Genomic DNA, 14548 nt, shown 5'->3' with positions numbered 1-14548 from the left:
TGGAATTTTGAAGTTTACAATATTGTTAGATTATTTGGGCCACTAAAGATATAGTATATTGCTAATTATATGTTGGGCACTCTTATATGTTCCTCTACCAATCATACGTAATTAGACTTTGGGACTGGTCAACCTATATACAGTACAACTCCTAATATTCCAGAAAACATAACCAATAACTTTATAGGTAGCCCCAACATATTTAGAGGGCATCTGGTAAGTAAGATTTGGCCTCCTTTCTGTTCAATGTTTTATGAAAGAGGAAATTTCAGAATATAATTGGAAAGAGCTTGAATGATAATTAGACTTAAAAGTAAGCCATATAGTCTTCATGGCATTCTTGATTTGTTTTCATTTTTAAATCACAACTTGAAAAGAAAATATATCTTTGGCAAAGGCATTAAAGTAATATATATCTTTTTTCCATAATCCCTAAAGCTCAATAGAAATAATTACTTTTGGAAGAAATACCTATATGTCCATTTATAAATTAGTGTGTGTGTGTGTGTGTGTATTAGATTTTTATTAAAGAATAAATATATGACAATAAATATTCAGAGTACTTGCCTTCCTGTGAATCAATACATAGGGTGCCTTTTGGAGCAGAAATGTGGGAATCTTTAGATTTCATTTTTATTTAAGCTGTGTGCTTTCATAAATCAGAGGGGGAACATAGCTTACTGACTTGTGCTCTCCACTATTGCATTTATTTCAGAATACCGCATTAAGACTTCTGTTAAAAACTACAGAAGCAAAACTTGTCTTTCATAGAATATGAAATATGTTTTTAATATAGTTTAGTTATAACAATGTTAGATAATACAGTATTTCCTCACAGTCAACATGTTTTTATGTAATTCTTTAAATCACCGGTTGTTTTAGTTTTTGGGGTTTTTTTTCAAAACATTGCTTAGCATTTGCTTTGATTGTGAGTAATTGAATATTTGTTGGAGTCAGGCTAATCCAGGGCTGTCAAACTCCCGGCCCACTGGCCTGATGGCGCTGACCACACCCACGCCCAGTTTAGCAAAGGGGGGAGGAGTCCTGATATGTCACATGACTCTGCCGTGACAATGTGAATTTGATACCCTGAGCTAATCACTGTTTTAAAAGAGAATAACTCAAAAGGAGGCAAACTTTTTAAAATACAAGTTTGTGCATATGATGTTTCTGCTTTCTCCATAAGGTCATAATATATTGATATAAGTGACTGATAACAGCTGAACATTATACAACATTTTTTTTTTCTTTTCAGTGAAATTTGCTTTTGGGCAGGCTATCCAACTGCTTAGACTTGGTTTTTTCTGGATCTTAATTCAACCATTATATTTCCATGGCTGGGAAAGCATAGTCAGTTTAACTATGAATTGGGATGTAATACTAGGTTTTTCTTAGTTCGTCTTCTCCATAAGCATAATTTTGTACATATTGAAGATATGTATTGCTGCTACTAAAATTATGTATGAAAGATAAAAAAATAAAAGGGAAAATAAAAAGTTGCAGAAGTATAAAGTATCCTAAAAGAATCAGCAGGATTTAAGTAACATCTAAGCAACTTTAAAAATTAGTGGAAATTCTAATTTTTTTGGGGGGGGGGGTCTTAGTAAAATAGTTGCTGAGAGAATTCCTCTGGAGAAAAGACTCTCTCTGCACATATTTACTGGGTTTCCCTGGCGAGTAATTAAAGATGTGTTACTGAAATGTTTGTGCCTCCATTTTTTCTTTAAAGAGAAAGTATTGAGTAATTTAAAGAAACTGAGTCGCACATGTAGTGTTATAATTGCATTGTTTTCTTTACGTTTTCATGCTCCTCACTGAGCTGGGATTATACCATTGAGAATTCCAGTTAGTGTTGTATTGAAGATCATTTGAATTGAGATACATTAAACAAAGCACACATATGCCTGCAATTATGTCAGAGAAATGCAGTTACTTGTGAATTTTATTGATTTTTCTTAAGCAGACTGGCTTTACTGTTGCTAGAAAAGAAATATAAAGTTTAAGTTAATGACAATGTATTCCTTCCTCTTTCAATACAATCATTGCAATAATTTTTTGAAAGCTTGACTTTAGATGCTGATAAGTCTATTTGAATACTGATAATGTGTCATTTTTTTCAGTTGCCTCTTCTTTGACTGAAACTATTCTTAAATCTTACAGTGAACACAAAGAGTTTTCAGAGAAAAAACATAAAGAGAAGGAGAAAACCAAACATAAAGATGGTAGTTCAGAAAAACATGAGAAACACAAAGACAAACACAAAGATAGAGAGAAGGAGAAGCGAAAGGAAGAAAAGGTACAGTACTATGATGGGGATATTACTTCTTTGGAATGTACTTTTGTCAGGGATAAAACTACTCTGTTTTCAGTTTCTAAGTTATCTGATCTGCACCTCTGGATGCCAAGAAAAAGTTAAGTTCCTGAGGATAAGAAAATTAAAAATTTTGTACAACATCATTGAAGTTGAATATTTTGCTTGTTTGTTTAAAATATCAAAAGGGGAGGGGAGAAAATAGATAATTATGATAAAAATACATTGTCAAAGAAAAGAAAAAATACATAGAAAGTACCTTTTAAAAAGGTGAAAAAATGGAACAAAGAAAAAAAATAATTTTACCAATAAATATAATTCTATTTATTTACATCTAATGTGATTATTCAAGTACATCTGTATTTTTAATACAATCATATAATTATCATGCTTATTTTACCTGCTGCATTTTGTATTAATAAGCACCATATTTCATTACATTTCTCCATAAAAAGTCTACGTCAGTAGGCAATCTGCTCATAATTGCCAAGTGCAGCTACCCTGTTTCCCTGAAAATAAGACCTCCCCGGATAATAAGCCCAATCAGGTTTTTGAGTGCCTGCACTAAAATAAGCCCTCCCCGAAAATATTTAACCGCATGCACAGCCGGTCTCCACCATTTCCTCTGGTTGCTTGCCACGCAAACAACACGAGCTGAGGAGGTGAGGCCGGACGGGGAGAAGGAAGGGGGGAACATGCCCCATGCACCCCACACAACTTTACCTAACGGACACTCCCGCAACCCTAGCCACCACGCCCCTTCTGTCACGCTAATGGCGTAGAACAGGGAGGCGATGGGACATCCAGTTGCAGTGGTATGGCAGGACTGATGGCATGGTGCAGAATCCTGGGAAGCACGTGCAAGTCCTCGGAGATGGACAGCTGAGAAGCGTCTGTGTCAGCAGCAGCCATGAGGTGACCACGCTTGTCGCTTCCTGCACCTCAAAAATAATAAGACCTCCCCGAAAATAAGGCCAAGCGCTTATTTCGGGGGGTCAAAATAAAATAAGACCCTGTTTTATTTTTGGGGAAACACGGGTAAGGTATTCAGTCCATTAAGTGAGAGGGGCCAAACATTTACCTTTCCAAAACTGCAATATTTGTCGTTTGGCCATAGTAAGACCATGGAGAATCCAAATGTATTATCTAGTTGTCAAATTCCAAATGCTGCATATGTAGTTGAAGAGAATATTTTTGTCTGAAAAATTTAACTTTTGTCTCACCGATTACATTAATGTCATCCACTACTTTCTCCCAAAACGTAGTAAGCTTAGAACATTGTAAAAACATGTGTTTTATTGTCACAAACCTAAGACATTTAAAAATAAAAACAAGCATTTACATTGTATTTGAATGTCTTAAGTTTATTAAAATAAATGCCATAGAAAATAGAAAAAAATGCAATTTTTGGGATTAGTCTCACAGATCGAAAAGTTTCTCAGCACATGAAGATACAAAAGCTTCTGGTGCAAGGTCTTTTGTCAGTCCCATGGGGGAAAAAATCTGATATCATTTTTTAAAAGTGTAATGACCCAGTTCTCACTTATATCTTTTAGAGTAAATCATCATCTGGTGAAATGAAAATAAAGAAAGAAAAAGAAAATGGCTTCTCCAGGTAGGCAAGTAACAACTTTGCATGAACATGTTTTCTAAATTTTTGTTCTTGTCTGAAAAGAATAAAATTTGTTTCAACAAAAATTCTGCTCTATATTATCTGCAAATTAGCACAGTGTTTCACATTGGGTAACAGGCACACCCCTACTTGTATGCTAAATTGGGATATAGCCTATTATATCCTGAATCAGGGCCTGAGAAAGCTGAAAAATAGCAAAGAACCAATGAAAGGACTTGTTCTAAAAAGTATTGAAACAGTGTGTCAGATAACCAGAGCTCTGTGCAATGGGGTGAGCTCCCATTACTTGCCCCAGCTCCTGCCCACACCTAGCAGTTCGAAAACATGCAAATGCAAGTGGATTAATACATAGCATTTCAATGGGAAGGTAACAGCATTCTGTGCGCCTTTGGTGTATATCCATGCTGGCCACGTGACCACAAAAATTGTCTTCAGACAACACTGGCTCTTGGCCAAGAAACAGATAAGCAACTGTGTCCTAGAGTCGGACACGACTGACAGGGAAACATTTACCTTTTGCTTTTGCTCGGAGGCTTATGTTTTATTGTTGAGGGGTTTTATTCTCTTGTTCTTTGTCATGAAATTCTTGCAGGAATTTATGTTTCCATTTTAACATTGAATATTGGAAGTGCTTCATTCCAGAGTAGATAGGAATGCAACGATAATGAGTCAGTTCTTGTTGCAGGTAAACTTAGTGAGCAAGGTCAGCTTCCAGATGATGTTTTAATGATTATTTTTTGTAAACGTGTTCCTTCCATATATAGCCCACCACGTATAAAGGAAGAAATAGATGATGATGGCTATTATAAAGAAGATTACAAGAGACCTCGAGAGGATGATGAGTGAGTGTTAAATTCAGCTGTCTTCCCAGTTCTGAACCTTGATCACTGAGCTGATTAGCTATATCTCTTTTGATAAGATCAGAACAGAAATTTATATCTGGTCTACAATTCAGAGTACATCAGAGAGTTTTCCAGTTGTTGCATTATCATATTATTTTGCAGAAGTTCTCTAGAATAAAGTTGACCAATATAAGGAGCAGTGAGGGGTAGTAATCTGAATCAAGCACTAAAGCATGAAATGTATGCTGTTTCACAGATGTAGCATAGATAGATACTTCATATTTATTGTTAGATGCTGGGATAATTTCTATAGTCTTGAAAAAGGCATCTAAAACAACCAATTATTAAACCAACAGTTTAATGACAACCTTATTTTAAGAATGTTTACTTCTCAGAGCTGTTTGCTGAGATGGACAGCCATACAAATTGAAGGAAGATAGATGGATGATTGGACGGACAGAGAGACAAAAAAGTAACCTTTTGAAATGGAGGCAGGGTAATTTTTTCAAGCACTAATATTCAAATAGAACTGATGGGGTTAAAAAGAAATGAATTATTTGCAATTGTTTTGCAATTTCAGTATTGACTACAAACCTAAGAAGATTAAAACTGAAGATGTAAAAAAATCAAAAAAACGAAAACAGGAAGATGAAGAGGTATTTTTTACATTTTATTTTATCTTATGGACTGCCAACAATTTATGATAGCGGATCAGTGTTAATCCCAGCATAGATTTAAATGTTGGCCAATATATATAGTAAGAACCCTATATTTAGCTTGAACTATGGAGGTAATTAAATTTGTAGATGATGCAATATGAATATAGCATATTTACTTTGTACACTATCTCTTTTATTTATACATATAACAGATAGGGCTTTCAGAAAATCAAATTTTAATTTGAGCAGTGTTGATAATGTTGCTCAGACCTATTATATCCACTTAAAAATAATTATTCATAATAATCTTGACATTAATTTTGATGAAACTTTCTCAAAGTCCCAGTGTATAAAACAGTTGAAATACTTGCATGCTAAACTTCCTTTTCTATTAAGAATATTTCAGATGGATCTCATTTTACACTAATTTTTAAAATGTAACAGAATCTTGTGTTACCGTGGTACATTTTCATTTATCTCTTTTTAGGAGATTAAACCGAAGAAAATAAAGAGCAAAGATAAGAAGCCCCCAGAAGGAGAAATGAGAAAGAAAAAAACAAAAAAAGAAGAGGAACAAAAATGGAAATGGTAACACCTACATGTATTTGTATATACATGTCCATCATGTAAATTTCTTTCTTTCATATTGATCAATATTATGCACAGCATAGAAAAGAAGTAAGAAATAATAATCCAACAAAACAAACAGACTAGAAAAAGGAAAGGAAATATAGCTAACTTTCTTTAATACTATTTACCTTACATTTCTATCCTTGCAAACTACCTTTGTTTCAAATAACATTGTTAAAGCCCAGTTTGTATGCATTTGTTACTCCTATATATCTTTACCAGTATAAAGTAACCAAATAAATATGCCATCACATATCCAGGGAACTCTCTCAGCAACATGGGAGAGAATCATTGGCCAGGTGGCTGGGCCTAGGATTCAAGTGTCTACAGCCTGACTTTATAAACATTGCTGTTGCTTGTCCTAATATGTACAATGACTTTTTGGGGTCCAGAGCACTGTCTTGATAACTCACAACATTGTCATTTTCTCCCTCCTTCTCTCTTTCTCTGTCTTTTGAAGCTGCAAAGCTATTCCGCTTCCCTTTCATCCTCTGTCTTCCTTTCATAGGACTTGTCTTTCATCTTTAAGGCTATGAGCTCATTAATGGCTTCTCTAAAGAGCCTGTTATTAGCCTCAATCCCAGTTATGAAGTTTGGAGAACTAGAAGCTGTCTCAGTGAGATGAAATTAGTATGATATTCCCCATTATTTTATGAAATCCCTTTATTTTTTGATTTACAGAATGTTGGCCTTTAAAACAATACAACCAGCCCCATCCCTAACTATAACTGAACTATTAGAAACTAAGAGCATTAGCTGGTTAAGAATACTTAGCTTATTTATCATCTGATTAAATTAAGGATAAAAAACTAAATTTGCATACCACCCATTTTTATATACTGAATATAAAATGTGTATTTGTTCTTTTTCATTTTATTTCCTGTTACAAAATAACTTTAGAGTTTGCTTTTTAGTTGTTTCAGCTAACCAGCTCAGTGTTTAGAAATAAAATTCCCCAATGAGAGGATTATCAAATGATAAACAAGTGATAACTTTAAAGAGATTATTTAAACATATTTTAGAATATAAAACTATCGGTTTAGTTTTCATTAAGAGGGTTTTTTTAAATTTCAAAAATAATAGCAACTCAAGAATAATGTATTGGCATTATATTCACATACCTTGTAGTTCTTCATTCACACTCACCACACACATTGTCATGTAACTTACTGAACTTTAAATATATGCTCCCATTTTCAGTTCTGAGAGCTAGATTGTGCCTAGTATTGGTATGCTTAGAACGTTAAGATATGGTTATAAAGATGGAGGGGGGTATAAAGAACCTGATCAGTCATGGTTGGTTGTGATTAGTGGTGAAATTCTCCACGGATTGCTACCGGCTTGCTTCATGCGCAGTGCGTGACAAACTCATACTGTGCACGCATGCGCGGTGCGCACCAATGCGTGCTTTGCGTGGAAAAAGGAGGCTTAACAAGGTAAGTAGAACAGCGAGGGGGGGAACTGCTGTGCTGTGCGATTTAGATTCTCTTTCTAGCAAATATAAATGGCGCGGCACAATTTGATCATCGGAAATACCAGTTCGGATGAACCGGTAACTTTTTTTTTTACTACCGGTTCACCTAAACCAGTAGCTTTTATCACTATCAGTTTTCCCGAACTGGTGCGAACCGGTAGCATTTCACCCCGGTTGTGATTCCATGGAATAAAATGGAACAGACCCCTGATCCCTTACTGTGGACTAATAAGGAAAGCATTCTTTGTTGCCTTGTTTTCTGTCTGTTCCATTTTATTGCTGCTTTTTGAGATGCAGTCTTATGTGATTGTTTTATAGTGGTTATTTTTGCTTTGTCTGAAGCTAATATATAATAATTTTATGTTTAACGGATGCTTGGGATATATACATTTGTAGATGAGAAATAATCTAAGCAGTATCTTTGTTTCTTTCTAGAGCTGTGGCTTTTTTCTTGTGTTTTGTGACCATTATCCTATCCTATATCATAATTGCTATTCTTTACTGAAATGCAGGCATTATGATTAGTGCTGCAATTGTTCGTATTTCCTGCCTGCTAGTGTGCTCTATGCAGTAGCTAATTCTAATGCAGAATGTTTGTTTCTGGTGCATTTGTTAGTCTGGGCTTTTCTAGTTACATCAACACACTTAGGGCTGTTTCACATAATGTGCTTTTTGCAAGCAAAATGCCCAGTGCCTCTAAAATATGTCACCAAATTCCAGTGGCAAAACAACTGAGAAATGACAGGATATTTTCTATCTTTTGTGGGCAAGGGAGAGAGATGGGAAGGCAAGAGGGTAAAAATGATCTTTCTCGCATCACACCCAATGAAAAATGAACCTCTCGCCAAATCAAAAACACCTGAGACTTTCTAGTCCCACATCCTTCACTGATGTCAATAGTGCTGTTTGCTCCAACAGCCCCAAATAAAAGGATTTTAAAGGAATGCATCTCCTGGCTTGCACACCATGATCCGGCCAAAATAAAGACCTTTACATACTATTTATTTCAATGGGCAAACCTCTCCCCCAAGATGAATTTCTCTGTGTCATGCTTTGCATAACATATTGCTATTATTAACATTTTAAATGATCTTTGAAATCTGTTTCTGTAATAAACCATGAGACAACGGGCATCTGAATATACACTTGTGCAACATTTAGAGCTTCCTGTAGCCTAGGTGAAGGCATTCACATATATAAGATATTCTGAAATTATACTGTGATCCTATTGGATAGATGCTGTACTAGATAAATTAATGTTCATTAATAGAATTCTGTTGGGCCCATTTTTAAAAATTAGTGCATTACTTTTATACATGTTCTAATGTGATCTAAAACTGATTCTCAGTTTCATTCTTGGCATATAAATTCAGAAACTTGGTCTTGAAATTCCTTGGTCAGACATCAAAGTATGTAACCCATTACCCATTTTATATACTTTTCAAAAATTGTAATTTGGGGTAATTCATCGGATGTTTCCTGAAAGGTTTCACTTTACATTTTAATGCAGAAATACAGTAAATTTATATTAATATGGGATTTTATATTAATATGAATTATATGTTACTTATAGGTTTGTAAGTTTTAAGTGCTATTTTATGTAATTTAGGAGTATTAGCAAGAATGAATTCAGCTTTGTTCTATTATCCTTATTTACCTGTTTTGTATTTTCATATAGTAGTGGTCATTGATTTATTGCCTATTATCTTAAAAATTCTTTATTTTATAAAATACCTTCACTATTAAGTAATTTTAACATTTGTACAGAAAAATAGTTACTGTATTTTTCAGAATATAAGACACTTTTCCCTCCCAAAAGAGGCTGAAAATTTGGGTGTGTCATATACTCCAACTGTAGCTTTTTCAAAGCTTTTTTTTTCCAGCCCTAACAAGGCGCTAGATCCCTCCGACTCTCAGCTGTGCTTTAGAAGCTTTTTTTCAGCGAAGCGATCTTCCATGCTTTGCCTGCTCCCTGAGACTCTTAGCTGTGCTTTAGAAGTTTTTTTCAGCCCTAACGAGGTGCTAGCGAGTGAAGCAATCTCCGTGCTTTGCCTGCTTTTCTCATTGCTTGTCTCCAAAGATCGGTTGTGCTTTAGAAGCTGTTTTTTATCCCCAAGCAGGGGATAAAAAGCACACGCACGCACGCACGCACTCAAAACCAGCAAACCAATGTGCTGACGCTAACCAGACTAAGGACGCTAGCCAGATGAATACCTGGTAGGCAGATTTTTTTTCCCCTATTTTCCTCCCCAAAAACTAAGCTGTGTCTTATACTCCTAAAAATACGGTAATGATATGACATAAAGGCAAATCAAGAAATTAAGTGAAGAACATTATTAGATATATTTTTAGGCACAACAGAACAATGAAAGACTCTGATCCAATTCACCAATTTAGATATTCAGATAGAATGCCGTGATACTGCTTTGTACATTCTGGATTTATGTGCAGTAGCTGGATGGATACTAGCCTTACTTATTTTCCATTTCTTCCTCTGTTTTAAAGGTGGGAAGAAGAACGCTATCCTGAAGGTATTAAATGGAAATTCTTGGAGCACAAGGGTCCTGTGTTTGCTCCCCCATATGAACCGTTGCCTGAAAATGTCAAATTCTACTATGATGGTAAGTTATAAAAACTGGTGCTTTCTAGAAGAGCAGAATTAACAGCTGTTTAGTATCCTAAAGCTGAGTTTTCATGGGCAGAAATGGTAATGGTTTTGCTTGCAACTGATCAGTATTTATCTGGATTTTATAATAATAAGGAAAGGGGCCAAAATTGCATTATAGGTTATGTTGTTTTGGGGCTTAAATAGGTACACTACAGAAGAAAACATGGGTACCAGGATTGTAAATTCTATGATGCTGATATATACTTCAGCCTACTAAATTGGTGGCACAGTGGTTAAAGTGCAGCATTGCAGGCAAACTCTGCCCACAGCCTGGAATTTGATCCTGACGGGGCTCAAGGTTGACTCATCCTTCCATCCTTCTGAGATTGGTAAAATGAGGACCCAGATTGTTGGGGGTAGTATGCAAAATAATGCTTCTGTATTGTAAACTACCAAGAGAGTGCTATAAAGCACTATAAGATGATATATAAGCTTAAATGCTATTGTTATTCTATTACTATTGTTAAATTAATTTATATATCAAGTTATTGTGGGTAGGGAGGAAAGAAATAGTTGAATGTCTTTTGCATTTTGTTTACTTTCCATTTGCTTGAATTATGGATGTGGGCACATGCACCTACGACACACACACACACACGCTCCCTCCGCTTTTGGCACGTGACGGCAAAAAGGTTAGCCATCACTGAGATATACTGTATATTAGTGCAACAATTGCATACCCTTTTAGGTATGGAAGAAGCTGCCTTTCCACATATCTATGATTTCCTGTTGAGCTTCTATTATATTCTTGAGTGAAGGGGAAATGGGTCAGTAACAAATTGCTGAAATGTGAAGAAGTCAGCCCTTTAACAACACGTTCTTCGCTGGTGAATTTAGAAATACCAATATTCTTCTGTTTGACACACCCTTAGTCCAGTGTGATGCTCTAAAATAGTTATGAATCTGCAGCCCATTTCTTACTCCCAAGTTTTTCTGGAATGAAAGCATTCCGATAATCCAGAATAGGAAAAACTGATAAATTTCCTCATGTTGGATTGTATCTTTTATTATTTATTTTTTATTTATTGCATCTATATGATGCCCATCTCACTATACAAAGTGGCTGGACCTCTTACAATGCATTAAAATAATAAATATAAAAAGATTAAAATTAACAAGGATTAGAAAAAATTAAGAACCAAGAACACAAGTGGTATCAAGCAGTTAAAAGTGCAAGTGGGAAGTTTGTACTTTCAACCTTGCAAGATTCTGTTAATGTAGCTTTACAATAAAGTAGAATTAGTTCATCTATTTGTGTCTCTTGTCTAGCTTACCTGGGAGAGCTGACATCAATCTTGCAAATCTGAAAATACAAACTTTCCACTGCCACTTTTAACTAATTGATTTGTTATGGCAGGTCCATCCTAAGTTTCTTTCTCTGATTGTTAACCCACTGGGGGGCTCCTGCCTCTCTCATCTGATTGTTTCCTAAGCAGCATCTCTTCTCCTCTGCCCCAAGGTCATCCACACATTCCATTACAGTTATCTTCTCTAAAACAAAGGAAGACCGCCTTCTCTAAAACAAAGGAAGGTTGAAGATTGATAATTATCCAGTACTTTGAATTCTACTTTCAACTAGCCTCCAATGCCACCTTTCTGGCTTTCATCAAGCCAGCGAGGCAGTGATGCAACTAATCTCACAAAGAATTCTGTGCACTTCAAATCAATCCCAGACCATCTCACAAGATGTTTTTTCTGCTTCTCAGCTGGACTTGACTAACTAGTGACCCATTCTGAGGTCACACCGACCACTATAGAATTGGGATTAAAACTGAAGACATTTGTCATTTTCCTTTGAAACAAAATAGCTTGTTTACAGGGTGGTTATTCTGCTTGCACTGTTTATCTGCTGGTAAGTGTGCCTCTGGATCTTTTCTAAGAGTAGCTGGAAAGTTGAATATCTTTAGAATGTTGCCTTGTTATTTCATGCCTACTTTTCTTTGTGCAGGTAAAGTCATGAAACTCAGTCCCAAAGCAGAAGAGGTTGCAACTTTCTTTGCAAAAATGCTTGATCATGAGTACACTACAAAGGATATCTTCAGGAAAAACTTCTTTAAAGACTGGAGAAAGGTATGAACAGCTTTTTATGGAAAGATAGTTTGTGGTGGGCTTCTTCGTCCTTTTAAAAATATGAACATTTACAGATGTCTCCTCCTTGGTAGATCAAAAATTCTCTCTAATGCAGGGGTCCCCAATCCCCGGGCCACAGCCCACTAACGGACTTTGAGCCATTGGAAACAGGGCCACGGAAGTGGCAGGTGAGCATGTGCGTGCGCATCCCCACTTCCGCAAGCAGCAGGCATACGCACGCACACTTCATTTTGCCCAGCGCTCACGCAGAACCCTCCCCTCCCCCCCCCCACCCGCCGGTCCACAAAGCCGGAAAGGTTGGGGAACTCTGCTCTAGTAGAGCCTTAAAGCATTGGATCCAGCTTCATTTATATGTTTATAAAACTTAAATTTATAAAAGCTTAAACACTGGTTTCACGTGTCTTTTAGTAGTTCAATTTAGAAGGAATCTAGGTGCTTGTTACTGACAGCGAATTTGTTTCTTGTTAGTTTTCTTAAAAAGTCTTGGCTATTAAAATTAACATGATTTCTAGAAATTTCCAAAGAGATGATGGTTTTTATTATTATATGCCTACTCCTACTTTGACATTCAAGTTGGAGTTTAGTTCATGGAGGAAAGACAGGATATAAATATAATAAACAACTACATTCTTTTATTTATCTCATTTAACTAATAATACTTCTATTTTCTTCTTGCAGGAAATGACTTCAGAAGAGAAGGGAACCATCACCAGCCTCAGCAAATGTGACTTTGGTCATATGAGTCAGTATTTCAAGGCCCAAACAGAAGCTAGAAAGCAAATGACCAAGGACGAAAAGCAGGTATCTTTACTTAGGATTAGGCTCTAAAAATAGAAGTCATAATTGGAATGCTCTCCAGCTACACTGCATGTTCTAGTATATCAGATTTTACAAGTGTCTTTATTTGCACTAGTTCTTAGTGGGGTTGCACACGCCAGATAAAAATCATGCACAATTTGGGGGTCCTCCTAGACCCACAGGTTTTGTTTAAGGAATAGATGGTAATTATGGCCCCAAAGGCTTTTGTACATATTGGTCTTGTGACTTGTTTCGGACCAGGAAACATTTCATTGCTTATGCCTTACTGTATGTAATGCACTGTATATGGAGCTGTTCTTAAAAACCACTTGGTTAGAACGTAGTGGAATACCATAATAGGCCTATGTTACATTATGATTCCATGAATTGCCCGGCACTCAATAAGTTTCTGGATACACTTGAAAGTGCTTTTTTATCACTTAAAAAGCCATTCATGTCATTGGTCCGGGTTATTTGTAAGACTACCTTTCCCCAATTGTTTCTGCACAGCCCATTAGACCTGGAACAGTGGTGGGTTGCTACTGGTTCGCCCCAATTCAGGCAAATCGGTAGTAGCGGCGGCGGGAAGCTCCACCCTCCCGATGTTATCAAATACGCTCTGCGCATGCGCAGAAGTGGCATGCACAAACTAGTAGTAAAGGTAACCATGTTTCCCCAAAATAAGACCCTGTCTTATATTTTTTGAATCCTGAAATAAGCTCATGGCCTTATTTTCAGGGAGGTTTTATTATTTTGGGGCGCGTGGATCAAGATGGGGTTCCTCTTGCTGTCTTACCTGATTTCCAGCTCTCTGTTTAAATATTTTCAGGGAGGGCTTATTTTTAGGGAGAGGCTTATTTTAGCGCATGCGCTCAAAAGCCCGATTGGGCTTATTATCAGAGGATGTCTTATTTTCGGGGAAACAGGGTAAGTGAAACCCACCACTGACCTGGAAGGGTACAAATTCTTTTAGACCATCTGTTAAGCGGTGCCATCTAGAAAGACCCAGGAGATAGGCTTCCTTAGCATCATCTGCTCTTTGGAATAACATATCCCCTGAGATTCATTCATTTATTTGTATTTATTTTATTTAATTTGTCAAACATGTACAAGAAAACAGGTATAAGTATAAACATGGACATGAACACAGGAAATGAGTACAAATAAATGGGGACAGTAGGACAAGGAAGGTAGGCACGCTGGTGAGCTTATGCATGCTCCCTTACAGATCTCTTAGGAATGGGGTGAGGTCCACGGTAGACAGTTTAAGCTTAAAGTTTTGGGGGTTTGAGGATGTAACAACAGAGTCAGGTAGTACATTCCAGGCATTGACCACTCTTGCTGAAGTCGTATTTTCTGCAATCGAGTTTGGCCCTGATCTTGTGGACGTTTCATGAAGATCTGGGTGTTTCCCCAGGTGTAGAGCCTGTCGGTTGAATAAG

At 36.5% G+C, this 14548-nt stretch overlaps 1 protein-coding gene across 3 annotated transcripts in view; it reads left to right on the top strand.

Annotated features, from left to right (window-relative positions):
• The window catches only part of TOP1 (DNA topoisomerase I), a 54827-nt gene that overhangs the window by 25204 nt on the left and 15075 nt on the right, over positions 1 to 14548 (top strand). Inside the window, exons 4-11 of one of the 3 annotated variants that reach the window (XM_087889176.1) lie at positions 2161 to 2296; positions 3868 to 3926; positions 4709 to 4786; positions 5367 to 5442; positions 5933 to 6033; positions 10055 to 10080; positions 12166 to 12287; positions 12987 to 13109. In XM_087889176.1, the coding sequence (XP_087745302.1) occupies positions 2161 to 2296; positions 3868 to 3926; positions 4709 to 4786; positions 5367 to 5442; positions 5933 to 6033; positions 10055 to 10080; positions 12166 to 12287; positions 12987 to 13109 (721 nt within the window). Of the gene's footprint in view, positions 1 to 2160; positions 2297 to 3867; positions 3927 to 4708; positions 4787 to 5366; positions 5443 to 5932; positions 6034 to 10054; positions 10171 to 11950; positions 12070 to 12165; positions 12288 to 12986; positions 13110 to 14548 lie in introns of those variants that run through there. The other 2 variants (XM_034413929.3, XM_087889177.1) reach the window with 2 other exon arrangements.

This window comes from Pantherophis guttatus, chromosome 3, assembly GCF_059756535.1.
Source record: "Pantherophis guttatus breed Tessera chromosome 3, ASM5975653v1, whole genome shotgun sequence".
In the NCBI taxonomy this organism is placed as follows: domain Eukaryota; kingdom Metazoa; phylum Chordata; class Lepidosauria; order Squamata; family Colubridae; genus Pantherophis; species Pantherophis guttatus.
Note: the sequence above shows the minus strand (reverse complement) of the source record. Positions and strands in the feature narration are given on the sequence as shown.